The 13,640-nt window shown below is 51.3% G+C and overlaps 1 protein-coding gene and 1 long non-coding RNA gene across 2 annotated transcripts; one reads left to right on the plus strand and one right to left on the minus strand.

The window, feature by feature from the left end:
* The first annotated feature begins 13 nt into the window (after positions 1 to 13).
* Positions 14 to 1,718, plus strand: LOC102386704. Its single transcript, XR_003095557.1, has 3 exons — positions 14 to 215; positions 315 to 527; positions 725 to 1,718. It is a non-coding gene; the product is annotated as an uncharacterized LOC102386704 (long non-coding RNA).
* Positions 1,719 to 5,355: 3,637 nt separating this feature from the next.
* Positions 5,356 to 13,639, minus strand: PAOX (polyamine oxidase; the record flags this gene model as incomplete). The annotated part of the gene is made up of 7 exons (XM_006014845.3): positions 5,356 to 5,817; positions 6,609 to 6,766; positions 7,385 to 7,497; positions 8,645 to 8,900; positions 10,564 to 10,763; positions 11,421 to 11,913; positions 13,618 to 13,639. Coding segments are annotated over 7 exons (1,392 nt in total), but the record flags the coding sequence as incomplete, so codon positions are not given.
* Between the last annotated feature and the right edge of the window lies 1 nt (position 13,640).

The raw sequence follows: 13,640 nt of genomic DNA on the forward strand, positions 1-13,640 counted from the left end.
CCCCCACTAGTATAAGCGGGCCAAATCGCAGCAGCTTTAAACCTGTACAAAACAGGGTTACAGTAGTTCAGTTCTACTCCTACAAGTGTAGGAGCAGATAGTGTCCAGGTTCCTAAGCTGGGAGGATCTTGTTTCTCTTAACATTTGCAGCCTCTAGAGATTCCCAAGGGAGGAGCTGAGCTTCACTACTGTTCCTTTGCTGCGCTCCTTGCTAGGTAGCTATGTCCTGGCTGTTTCATGTTGGTTGGTCTTTGGTAACTTCTGGGCATGCTGTGTGTGACCTTCCTGAGCCACATCCTTTGCTTCTTTTGCAGGAACACAGCAGATGGAACTGTCCTTGGGGCCCCACCGCCAGTAGTGCTAGGTGCTTTTTCCCCTGCATGTAGCAGCTGATTCTGCAGAACAAGGACGGAGAGACTCATTGTGAAAGTTTGCAACGTTTCAGCGATAACATGCACTGTACAGAGGGGTTGTGCACCGCCCACCCTCAGTTCAGCAATCATGTGCATCAGCACCCAGGGACCACGGTAAGTTGCCCAGGTGACCCCTTCCATGGGCAGCCACTGGGTGAGCCTTTCCTCCCTGCTTCCACAGCAGGCGGCAGGCAAGCTGCTTGCCGCAAGCAACCTGCCTTCCCCATACCCTACCCAGGCCAGGCTATGCCAGGTGCCTCTCAGCAGCTGCCACAGCGACCCTGGAGCAACTCCCTGCCTTCTCCCCACAGGCCAAGCACTTTGCTCCCATGCTGCCAGACCTGCAGCACCTGGGTTCTGGGGGTCAAGGGCTCCCGGCTGGCTGGGATGCAGACCTGATGACAGCCCCTGACTCCTCCTGGTGGGCCTTTCCAGAGAGGTGCCCTGGGGTCGGGCCCTTGATGCCCATGGGCTGTGACCCACGTGTGTCCCTGGTCAGAATCACCCACATGCGCCACAACAAGCTGTTTGAGTGCTCCAAGGACTGCCCATCCTGCTATGCCGGGCTGTTGCTGATCACAGTGGTTTCCTGGGTGCAGCTGAGAACCTGGCATGGGGCCCTGCTCTTTGACAGTACCCCAGGCAAGCCCACATTTCCCCACAATGTGCACCACCACCTGGAGGGGTATCTCTGCTTATGCATGTTATGAGTGCCTGACCTCTCTGGCCATGGAGATTGCTACCATCACCAAGTTTCTCTGCATGTGATGGGCCCTGACTGCCTAGCTGGGAGCCTGATGGAAACTTAATAAAGTCCTGAACTGACTCCCACCTCCCTGCACGTTGTGGGGAAGAAACTCCAGTGGTTGGGGCAGGTGGAAGGAGCTTAGCCAAGGAAGGTGAGGAAAGGAAGGGAGGGCTCCCCTGCCCCTCAGGCAACCCAGGGATGGGTGGGTGGGTGAGCTGGTGTGGGTATGCGTGGGCATGGCACCCCCCACAGCCCTCCTCCCTGTGTGGGGTTTACCTGGTGGGTGTGTTAGCCACTCCCTACAGCAGATGCTGTCCCTAGCCGCAGAGATGATGCCTGGCTGGGCAATGTACCCCAGGGCAGCGAGCCCTAGTTCAGGGCCAGCCAGGCAACACCGTCCTCCTGCAACAAGCTGGAGCTGGCATCCACAGGGGATGCCGGCTTGTAAGATAAAGTGACACTTCCAGTTTCTCCGAGCCCCCAAGGCCTGGGGCAAAGCAGCCTGTGCTGCCGAGCCCCCACGGCCTGGGGGCATAACAGACTGCAGGGCCCACAGGAGGGGCGGCGATGCCACGGGAGGGGCAGCAGGAGAAGCAGCGGCCTGGGCCACTCAATTAACCAGCATATTTTGTTATGCCAGGGGGTGCCAGATAACAGAGCTTTTACTGTACTGCCTTGATGTAGTTAATTAGTTTACTGTGGCTTAATAGGGTTGCGCGTGTAGATGTACAATGTTTATTGTGCAGCTAATTAGTCTACTGTGCAGTAAATGTCTTGTGTAGACATGCCTAACATGTACAGGTTTTATTTGTGTTTCTTTAACTCCAAGGCATAGGGTGGCTTATGAGAAGCAGGGAGGCCACTAAGGGTGTCAGGAAAAAAGGGTGCTGGTTTTGTGATCACTGGGGGCCAAAAGCACCTAGTGAAGAGTGCTGAGTTAATAATGTTGAGTGGGCCCTCTGGACTAATGGAAGCTGAAAAAGCCCAATCAAGGGTAGAGATCCCTGTTCAAAGTGTAATTAGTTAAAGATTAGGCCAGACATAGGTGGCCCAATGCTACATCATGGCAGCGCATCAGTAGCAGACCTAAGGTCTCACCTTCAGTTTTCTGAGGACTACATCCCGAATTTATAGTTATTAACGTCAAGCATGGCAGATAATGAGTGTGATGCCCTGGTTGTGACTGGAGTGCAGAACAAACTTGGATTGGCTCCCAGAGGGCATCAGAGCACCTTAGAGGAAAAGACCATTACGGCCTCCCACTAGTATGCATATTCCAAAGTTAGGAGGAGCAGTCTCTTTATCAGGACTCTCACTATGGAGCAGAAGTACACTTTGGCCCTGTTACGTGCTATGGCTAGACTTTTGGCCATAGCAACAGCTTTTATTCCCCTGTAACTATTGCTGTGGTCATAACAGGAAGCACAAAAGCAGCTACTAGTCTACCTCCAACAGGAGATGGTGGCCTAAGACAGGACATATCTTGATAAGATGTCTGGCTCAGGAGCAGGGGAAGGAATCGTTCCTGTTGTCATTCTGTAGGGTACCCCCAGAACGTGGCAGGGTATTTCTTTCTTTCACTCAGTTCTCCTTCTGTCTTCCACTGATGAACTCGGCTTTTGTCTGGGTACACCTCCAGGCATATTACTTCCAACACTTGGAATGTTTTTACCTGATCCCTTATCTGTTTTGATAAACTTATGACTGTGAGACATCTGGCCCAAATTGGGGCAACCGCCCTGGGTCCCATGCTTTGGGGGCTCCACGGAGCTGGGCAGAGTGGCCACGGTGACTCTGCACCACCACCAACTTCAAGTCTGGCCACTTGGCACCCCTGCTGCTGAATCCGCCACCAAAACTGGCATGTCCAGACACTTAGCACCTCCCCCCCCGCCCATCTGCTGCCAGCTTCCTCGTACCTGGGGGTGGGGCCCCGCACAGGCTGATTTACCCTGGGCCCTGCACCCTGCTTGGGTCGTCTCTGCAACTGGCTGAAGAAAGCAGACTCAGCCCAAGGTCCCAGCATGCCAGGGCAAGTTCTCTCAAAGAGGTGCATCTCTATCCTACCAACTCAGCCATTTCATCTGCCTCCACCCCACAACCTCTCTCACTCATGCAGCACTGCCTTGTGTCACAACCTCAAGCTCTCTTTTAGACCTTTGTCTCAGTCTCTGTCCCTCAGGTTTATCATCTCAGGAGTTTAGGGCTCAAATCCCAATGGACCTGCCATGTAAACAGAGATCAGAGAATGGTGGAAGTCTCTTATGGGCCTACCTTGGCGGTAGTCCTTGGGGACCAGCTGAGGGGAGGCCAAAATAGTCTTTCATTTCTGGGAGGAAATTTGGTGTCAGTCTCCCCTGCCGGTAATAGGAAGGAACGTTTGGTACCAGAAGCCCAGCTCTGAACTTCGAGGCTTGTTCTAAGCTATGATGCCCCAGCGTGCATCGAGTGCTCAACAGTTATGCTACTACATTTCCAGCATGTGTAGTCATTAGTATAAATGACATGCGAATCGAACCCCTAAATGAGGGGTGTCAAATATACAGCCACCATGGCTGGATTCATCCTGCAGCACTGCTCCATCCAGCCCACTGGATTACTGGTGGGCCAGTGAATTTAGGGGTCAGCAGGGCCTGCTGTGGAATCCAGGGCCCTGGGTGGATGTGACCCTCAGTGGCAGGGGAACAAGCAAGGTCTGGATGCAGCAATGTAGTCCTTGCTCTCCCTGTGGTCACCTGGCTTGCTGCTACTTGTATACCTCTGCCATGGCAAGTGGCCACTGGCCAAGTAGCTCCACTGGCACTGCCACCCCACTGCTGCCACAGTGGCTGCTCTCATTGCCACAGGGGTCACTGCTGCTGCCCCATGTCAGGTGAGTCTGACAGTCCTGTTCTAGACTATAAAGAGATAGAATTATCCACAGAAAAATTCAAAATTATGCTAAATTATTATTTTTTCTTTTTCTTTTCTCTTTTTTTAACAAATTAAACTAAATATAACACTATTTGAACCTTCTTCAGAAATATGTTCAGATACTTTGTATGGTTGGGGGGTGTGGTGTGTGTGGGGGGGGATTTGTGAAGGTGTAGGTGTATGGTGTTTGTGGGAGGGTGGGTGTTGTGTGTGGGGTTGGTGAGCAGGTGCGGGTATGGGAGTATGTGGGGTTTGTGTTCGGATGGCTTGTGGGCAAGTGTGGGGCCCCCCTGCCACACATCCCCCCATAGTGCACACCCCCCACTGCAGGTGGCTCGGCAGCAGCAGGCAGAGGGCCCTCGGGGCACTCATGGCCACAGCAGGCAGAGTCCTTGGTGGTGCACACCGTCCCAGAGCCTGCAATTGCTGGCATGGAGCTGGCCTGGCCTGATGGCACAAACCTTCAAACCAGACCAGGCTGGCTCCATGCCAGGATGTGGGGCTTAGGGCACTGCAGGCAGGAGCCATGTGCCATTGGGCCAGGCATGCTCCATGCCTTCATGTGCAGCTCTTCCTGCTGGAGTACTGGAAGCCGCACATGGAGGCACAGAGCCAGCCAGTGTGTGCACCGGGAGCTGCGCACCATCCGGCCAGGTGGGTCTCCACATGGGGCTTCCAGCACTCCGGTGGGAAGGTGCGTGTGAAGGCAAGCAGGAGCCCATCCAGCCCATGGTGCATGACTCCATGCCTCTATGTGCAGCGTCCCACCCAGCCCAATAGTGCATGGCTCCCAGTTCATGTGCCACTGGGCCAGGCCAGCCCTCCACCTGGGGCTTCCAGTACTCCAGCACATAGAGGCACAAAGTCATGCACCATCCAGCTGGGCAGGCTCCATTTGCCTCCACATGTAGCTTCACACTGGAGTGTTAGAAGCTGCATGTGGAATAATAGAGCCCACCCAGCCTGATGGTACACAGCCCATACCCACCCACAAACCCCATGCCCACCCAAACACACCCCCCATGCCTACCCACTAACCCCATGCCAACCTGCAGTCTACATCCACCAGTCAAGAAGCTGACTGTTTTTTGCCCTTTCCTGGTAAGGTAGTGACCCTCTTTCCATCAAACCCTGGCTGAACATTTACCCCTCCTGAGGCAGATGGAAGCAGCAGGTGTCAGCAGGATTTTTGGCCTTGACCCTGTATCACACCTTTATACTCTCCAGCTCTGCTTACTGGGTTATTCCCAGGACACAGACAGAGAAGACAAAGTGCAACCATAAAAGCCCCCAAAATAAGAACTTTTATTCTTTCCTCTGGCGTGCAATATGCTGCATGCTCAGGGCTGTCCTGGTTCCCAAGTCCCTGTGCTCACTTGTGCATCTGCAGCTTCAGCATTCAGGGAATATAGAAAATCTCTTGGTAGTCAAGTCACATGGGTGACTGGATAGATTGGATACAAAAAAGCAAATGACAGCAAGCTGGTCGTGAGGAGGAAGACCATCCCCTCACCTTAGTAAAGATGTGGGACGAAAGTAGTCACTGGTCAGATGACTGGAACCCCAGGACCAACAGCAGGAAGAGAAGCAGTATCAGAGTCTTGGCTTGGGCTGGTGGAATTCAGAGGCGTCGTACAGGCTGAGGAGGCGATCAGCCTCCCGCCAGCCTGACAGCAAGGCGCCGTGCGTAGTGGAGTAGAAAGTCCGATGTGTGGCTTCTCCCGCAAACAGAACCTGCAGTAGCTGCAACAGGAGGGGCAGAAGCAGAGGTGAGTATAGCATGGCATGCTAAAGAGCTGTGCCAAGGCTGATTTATGCAGCCAAATGGAGGGAAACACTCCATATCCCAACAGTGCCAGACATGTTTTAAGTCTAGCAGAAGCAAGCTCCCAGACTCCCTTCCTTCAGGGAGGATAGTTGTGGGACTCAAAGATCCAGGTACAGGGTGTGGGCTCCATGCTCAAAGTCACTGGGCACTTTTTTATGCATACCAATATGTGAGCCCCAGGGGGAAAGGTCACCAGCCACCCATCATTCAAGGGAGTAGCTTGGGCCAATTTGAGTAGAGCTCAAGTGCATCCAGAAAGGAGCTTAGGTGGCAGAAGGAGTCCAGTAAAAAGGCTGCCACTGCTCTGCAGAAGCATAGCCTTCTCTGGGCAGGGGCATCTCTTGGGCCTTGTGAAAAAGAAAGCCCCTGACTTAATAGCGGCTCCGCCTGGGGATCCTGCTCCTGGGTATGGCTCCTTCTAGTCCTGCCACCTCCTGGCAGCAGGACAGAACCTAATTCCCAGTAGAATCCACACGCTAGTCAAAGCAGAAGGGATTGGGGGGGGGGGGGGGGGGGGGGGGGCTGCTGAAGGAGGGGGCAAGCTGAGAAAGGGGGTAAGAGAATTAAACAAAAAATCGGACCCTGATCTCCATGAACTGCCAGGACACTTCAGTTACCTACTTCCCAGCCCCAGCACAGGAAGTGCTAGAGGTAGAACATTCTGCTGCTCTGCTCTTCAAGCTAGCCAAGAGGTCAAAATTATTACCCTGGGGTCAGAGGTCTCCTCAGGAAGGGGCTGAGACAGTGTGTCAATGTCTTCTCCTGAGCTGCCAACAGCCACGTAACTGTAGGAACCTCTGGTGTATGGAGCACTGTGCCACTTAGATCTCAGCACCTTTGTTGGTGGAGCCAGGTGGTGGTTCCCTGAAGGACACAAATGAAGCAACTGAGCACTATGCAAAGGAGACCTCCTTCCAAATGAGCTAGTGTCCAGAAACCCTTGCTGATCAAAGTGTGGGGCAGCGATGGAGTATTTCTATTGCCATGATGCCACAGAAGGTAGGGATGCTGTGGTAAAAGGGAAGGAACACTGCCATCGATTTAAACACTGCATACAAGCCACCACGGGGCTCAAAAATAGAAGCTACCTTTCCCTGCATTACAAGCAGCTGCCTCAGGACAGCCAGATCTCAGGACCGTTCCAACATTAAGGCAAAAAAACTGAACTCTTAACAGGTGACGCTGCCCCAAAAATGTGCTCCTATGCAGGCTTGGGGCTCACTTTCCAGGTTCAGACTCAAGCAGGTTGTAAACCTTGGCTTCCATTTCATAACCTGCATTTTCAGAAGTGGCCTGTGACTGGTTGATTCTTTTTGAATCCTCTGAAAAAGGTTTGGCCTTCAGAGACAAGGTGCTCAGCATTTCCCAGCAATCCCTTTAAGGCAAAACAAGTTGATTGCTAGGACAATGAGACACCCAAAATTCCCAGCCAGGCATGATCAATAATGATGTGTTAGCTAGCCCTGGAAAAAGACGACGTACCTGTCAGTTTACGAATGATGTGTGTAAAGGCAGTGAGAACTTCACTGTCACTGAGGGTCTCCATGTATTCAGATTCCTTCCCAGCAATAAAGCCACATAGAACATGCCCATACCTAAAAAATAAAAATAAATAAAAAAGACAATTCCCATCAAAAGAATGGCTTCATTTCCAGGAAGACCAACTGCCCTGGGCCCAGAAAGGCAGTTATGCTGATGTAAATTAGCAGATGTACACATTATTCTGAAGAAAATGGAGTCCTCTTAACAGAGCTAAGTGTGGCATTAAGAGAAGAGCTCATTCTTTTTAGTTTGTCCAAAAGAAATGTAAGGAGTGATTTTAGCATAGTCTTCAAAGGGAGATTGAGAACCAGAGGGCTCTTATGCAGCAGATAGAGACAGAGTGAGTTCCAGTTGTTACATGCTGTGGTAAGAAACCATCAAAACATGAGGCAAAATGTGAGAACAGTGTGCTAAGGATACCTCCTTTAGAAGGCTCACACTAGATCGTTCATAATTTAGTGAGCTGGGTGCAGGAATCAATAAGTGATCAAATCGATTCCTATTGAATTCAGAAAGCCCGAGTGTCTGTCCTGACATCCATGTCAAATTCATAGCCAGCTGGATTTACTCATTTGCTGTTCTGTCTATGGCAAGTACAGAGCTACTTGTGGAATTCCCTAACTACGGAGACGAGGGCAAGACAGGAGGCATGAACGAATCTCACCCAAATCATTTCCTGCTCTAGCATCCTCTTCTGGAAATACCTGGATCCCCTCCACATTATATGGCCAAGCCCAACACGGACATGACTACACAGTGATCTTGCCAGGAAATGGTAACTGAGCCTATACTGATCTTGGTGCTCATGTCTGCTGCCTGGCAGAATTGAGCCATGAGGACAGGACTGGAGTTGCCCATTTGCCAAAGCAGAAAGGCAGCACACTACACTAGGGCCAGGTCCAGAAAACTGTGCTATTGCAAGTGCAGGAAACAAAGAATTAAATCCCCAAGTGGATGACCTACTTCTGCACTGCCCTAGAACTGCTCCGGGGCATCTTTCCTACTTAGCTGACTGGGACAAGCCAGTGGAATTCATGCGCAGCTCTAGTGATAAAAGGCCACAAGCACTGCAGGGTGGGAGGTGTTCTGACTAGGTCCTTGCACACACACAAGAAGTTTGGAACTGCCTGGACCAGGAATTTGAGCTGGCTCTCAAGTGACATCAAAACCCTCAAGCAATAGCCCATCTTTGTCACATACTGTTCTGGAGGCTGGAGGACCACAAAGCCGATGAGCTTTTTGAACCAGACAGCCTGGAGGTTGGTGCTAGGTGCAGCAAGAGGAGACTCATCTTCCCAGACAACCTCGATTAGCTGGCAGTCTGGGCCCCAGAATGGCTTCTCAAACTCCAGGAAGATCTTATTGTTTGTTCCAAAACCCAGCTGGTTAATTGCTTCCACTTTCTGCAGAGGCAGCGAGGGCTGAATAAAAGTCTTGTGATGCTCTTTAAGGAAACCTAGAAAGAAAGGACAATGCAGCTGAGTTATCTATTACAGCAACATTTGAAGACAGAGCAGTCTCTGTGACCAGCCCCAAGCAGGCAGGGTCCCCCCACACTGTGATCATGTACACCGGCCAAATTCAATGGCCTGGGGACAGAGGCAGGAATTTTCACCCCTGCAGACAAATGACAGAGATCTTTTTATAATAGGGGAAAACCAAAGCTCACAACATCCTTTCGGGAGCTTGCTGCCGGACATGGCCTCCCCTTAGTCATAGGAATATCATGGTCACTGTGAGGCCTATAAGTGCTGTAGGCCTATTATAGATTTTGTTTAACTCTCTTGGGAATTGTGGATAAAGTTCATGATCAAATTTAACCTGCAGAGGAGGGCCTGTTTGCTGAGAACCTTAGCAAGAGAACGTGGTATCACTGGTCTGGCATAATCAGGCCTTTGGAGGGGGCCTTCATTACCAAGCTAAGCTGAGCACCGTTAGGGTTGCCTTGACCTGTCCAAAAGTGGCTGAAGACAGAGAAGGTAGCTCCAAGAACCTGTTAGGGAAATATGATAGGATTGGGCTTGGTTGTTCTGTAGTGTCAACAAAGGAATTTGGAAAGGCTTTAAGGAGGGTTTTCCTCCTGGTTACTTGTTTTAAAAATACCAAAGGTGTCCCAAAAGACTTCTCCTTGACAGGTGGCTCCAAGGATGGGTCAGAAATGCAAATAGGGCACCCTGGTTTCCTTCTCCCCTCCCCCAGACAGATGTGTGGGAAAAGCCTCTCTCTCCCCTGCTGAAGGTAAACACCAGATTTACAGTCTGAGGACAAATCCCTCCTTCATTAGTCAGACACACTGAGCTTCCCATATCCCTCTGCATAGCGTCACCCTGCTAGTCCTCCAGTCTGTCAGGATGGGAATGTTCTGATGAATCCATCCTTCCTCTACCTCCTAAACAGTTGCCACAGGCATAATCCAAGGTTTATTCAGTTGGCTCCCCCCCAACCTTTATAGATGATCTCTCATCTGAAACACCTTCAGTATCTTAGCATTCCCCTACAATACCAGCAGGTGCTACTCATCTTACCCGTGTCCCAGAAGCCCCCAAGCTTTGGGTTTTTATGAAGAAGCACAATGCTGGAGACCAGTACATGCATGAGTGGTTGTGGAAATTGAAACTGTGGGTCTTTTCTACCTTAAAGACTTCCATAACATCTGTTGAAAGGGCAGCTCAGGAGACGATAGGGTCTCTCTCTCACTATTCAGAGTTTGTTTGTTTCAAGGCTCTAGCACAGTGCAGTTTGGTTTCTTTGGTATAGAGCTCTTTGGTGAGGAAAAGGAGACTAGGCTATTACTGGACTAGGCTATTCCATGGAGTACCACTACTTACACCAATGGTGTTTCACCAGGGATGAATCTGGCCCAGTGTCTGGTATGAAAGATAATGAATGGCCTCAATAATACAGCAAAGTAGAACTGCCCTTTAGATCAGCAGGAAGAGCACCAATGACTGAGCAGCATTGTGGGCCTAGGTGAGGGACTTCTGGCCTCACCCATAAGCACTTCAAGAAAGCAGTCAGTCCCTTCACATTTTTCTATGAAAAGCAAGTAGTATCACCCAGGGAGAATCAGCAGGGACTAAGATGCCATGGGAGAAAGCAGGGACCAGAGGATGTTTCACCTAGAGGGACTGTGACTATGACATGATCTGCTAGGAATGTCTCTCCATCCTCACACTCCACCTGGACTGGGAATGTCCGTCCCTCTGAGCCCTCCTCTTGGTAGGAGCCTCTCCAGTGAATGGTCTTCACTGGTTTGTTAAACAAGATGCTCTCCTTGGACAGGGATGCCAGCATGCAGTCTATGAGGCCTCCGTAGCCACTGGGAAAGAAAGGAAGCATATCACATCAGCACTTCAATCTAGGTCTACCTGGGAATGGAAGCAAATCCCAAGCTCACAGACAGACAGACTAGCAGGCAGAAAGCTTGTTGTGCACATTCAGCTGGCCCCAAGAGGGAAATGGCCAAACAGTCCTCCCTTGTTCCCACAAATAGGCTTAGGAGAGAGGGAAAGGAAATCACAGGAGAGTGCTATTTAGGGAGGGACCTACCATCTCTGTCCCCTGTCTCTTGACAAAGGCAGCATCCTGCCTGGTTCAGCTGACACCCCTGACCCTAGGGCCACTGGGGTAACTTCTGGGGGAGAGCCCTCAGAACCTCCCAAAGCAAGGCTTAGCTGGGATCAGATCTCAGGTCCATGATGTAATGAGCCTAATACAAGTCAGAAGCTGACAAGAGCCTTCCCTACCAACCCCAGATTTTCCTCATTCTTCCCTTAGCTGTGCCCACTTCATAGCCCAGTAGGGAGGAAGGCTCCTGGTGCTATGTGCAGAAGGCTGGGATTTACTTGCTGCTGGGAAGTGCTGGGAGTGCTCACCCAGAGACAGCTCTGCCTTGAAATAGCCAGATACCCCCAGCAAGTCATTCCCAAAGCCTGCAAGCAAACAGAAGGCCCCTCCCTATCTTACATTTACTCACCCAGGGAAGGTGCAGTCCAGGCCAGGGAGTGTGACATACTCCCCAAAGGACCTCAGGGCAACCAAGTCCATACTGTGGGTCCCACTCACGCAGCACTCCAGCTTGAAGTATGTGTTCAGGACTGCCAGTTTCAGCTGCTTGGTTTCATCATCATCATCTGTCCATTCTTTCACTTGCTCAGCAATCTCTTTCTTGAGGTACTCACCAACACTTGGCACAGGCACCTGTGCCAAGTTCAGGAACATGTGCGTTTGACCCAAGAGGGTAGAGAACAGATTCCTCATTGAGATCACCAGCTCTGGGTTCAAGATTCTCCCTGAGCTCGAATAGGACAGAGAGGGGAGGATTGGATGCCCCCCAGTCTCAATCTGCTGGTTCTCCTCTGATGTGGCTTCCTCATCCAGCAGGCCATACTCAGAAGCTAGCTGGAAGACAGGGTTTCCTTTAGAGGGGCCATGAATCCAGTGGGCTCCAATCTCAACCACTCTACTCCCTAAGAAGAAACGATACATATCAAAACTCTCAAGAGCTGCTAGGAGAGACCAGATCTGTGGTCCTCTTCACCCAGGACCACATGCTACAGAGCTGGATATCAAAACTCCACAGTAGCAGATAGGGGGGAATAATGTCCTCCTACATTTGGTCTCAGCCAGGTCTCTAGCAGAAATTAGCTCAAGCTCTGAAACAGGAGGGCCAATAACCATCCAGAAGCCGCCTTATCTTCTTCAGGTATGATCACTTTGCCTGCCCCTGCTGATCCCAAGGAGCTTCCCATGACCTGGAAACTATACCCCTGCTCTCCTGGAAGAGACAGAGAGGGATTCCAGGGTAGGGAATGGTTCATCCCTGAAGACTTGCCTTTGCTAATAAATGGCACGCTACCTGTAGCATGTGGTGCCATTTCAAAGAACCCCAGGGAGAACCCCCACCCTCTGTCTTCACTGGAGCACAGCTGAAGAGGTGGCATGATGCCACAAGGGGGAGCCCCAGCCTCTCAACCTAGCACAGCACTGGCCCCAACCCCCAGGATCCTGCCCCTGGCCCTAGGTCAGGGGTGGGAAAAATGTGGCCTGCGTGCCAGATTCGGCCCGCCAGGCCATCCTACCTGGCCTGCGGGGCCTCTAAAAATTTTAGAAAAGTATTATTTATCTGCCCCTGGCTGCCTGTCATGCAGCCCTCGATGGTTTGCCAAAACTCAGTAAGCAGCCCTCCACCCAAAACAATTGTCTGCCCCTGCCCTAGGTGCTCCTCTCCCAGCTGCACCCTATGACCCTGGGACTCTGCCCCCAGCCCCACCCCACCCCACGGCCTCTGGCTGGATGCTCTTCCCCCTAACACTGCTTGGCCTCCAGGACTCTGTCTATCATGTCTGGTGGGTGGGGAGATCAGACTAGCTCAGACTCTATAAACTGGGCCTAAAGCTGCTTTAAACTTTATGGAAAGTTTATTTCCATAAACTGGGCTTAAAGTTGCTGCACCTCCACAGGTACTGAACCACGCCAGAAGAGCAGTTCTCCTGCAGTGTGGTTCAGGAAAACTGCTTTTGTGGACACAGATATATGGTATTTCCCCTGCCAGGTTAAGAAACCACTACGCTTGATCTGAGCCTTCAGGAGGTGGAGACTTTTTAAAAAAAATTATTACTATTTTATTTAATTTGTATTCACAGCCAAATTAGCCAAAACTAATGCCAAATCCAAGTGTCCAGAACCACAAGTGGCCCTCCTACCAGCAAACATCCTCTACCCACCCCTGGGGCTTCAGATGTTTCCAAAACCTTTGGTGGGCATCCTCGGCACAGGCCCAAGCCCGGAGTTCGGATGCCCCCGAGTTTTGCTCGCCCTTAGCTGTAAGGCCCTCGGAGCAAGCAAGGGAGGAAACTGCCATTTCCAGGAACTGGGTTTAAAGCCGCTGCACCTCGGCGGGTACTCTCAGCACTTTTTTATGACGGCTTGCCTCGAAATAAAAAAATGCCCGAATGTGTTGACCCAGCTCTCGTTAGCGAGTTACAATGAGCAATACAAAGAAAACACTTGTTGGCATATTTTTTTCAGCGTACGATAGTTTTTCAGCAAAAACGACAATTTCGAGCTTCCAATGCGATCGTGTTATATTGGAGACCTGGCGAAGCAACCTCTAGCCCCTGCTCCCGGCTGCTTCCCACCGCCCTGCCTCGCGCCCCGGCCCGGCCCCGTACCGAAGCGCTGGGAGCAGACGCGG

Source organism: Alligator sinensis, unplaced genomic scaffold (genome assembly GCF_000455745.1).
Source record: "Alligator sinensis unplaced genomic scaffold, ASM45574v1 scaffold264_1, whole genome shotgun sequence".
NCBI lineage: Eukaryota > Metazoa > Chordata > Crocodylia > Alligatoridae > Alligator > Alligator sinensis.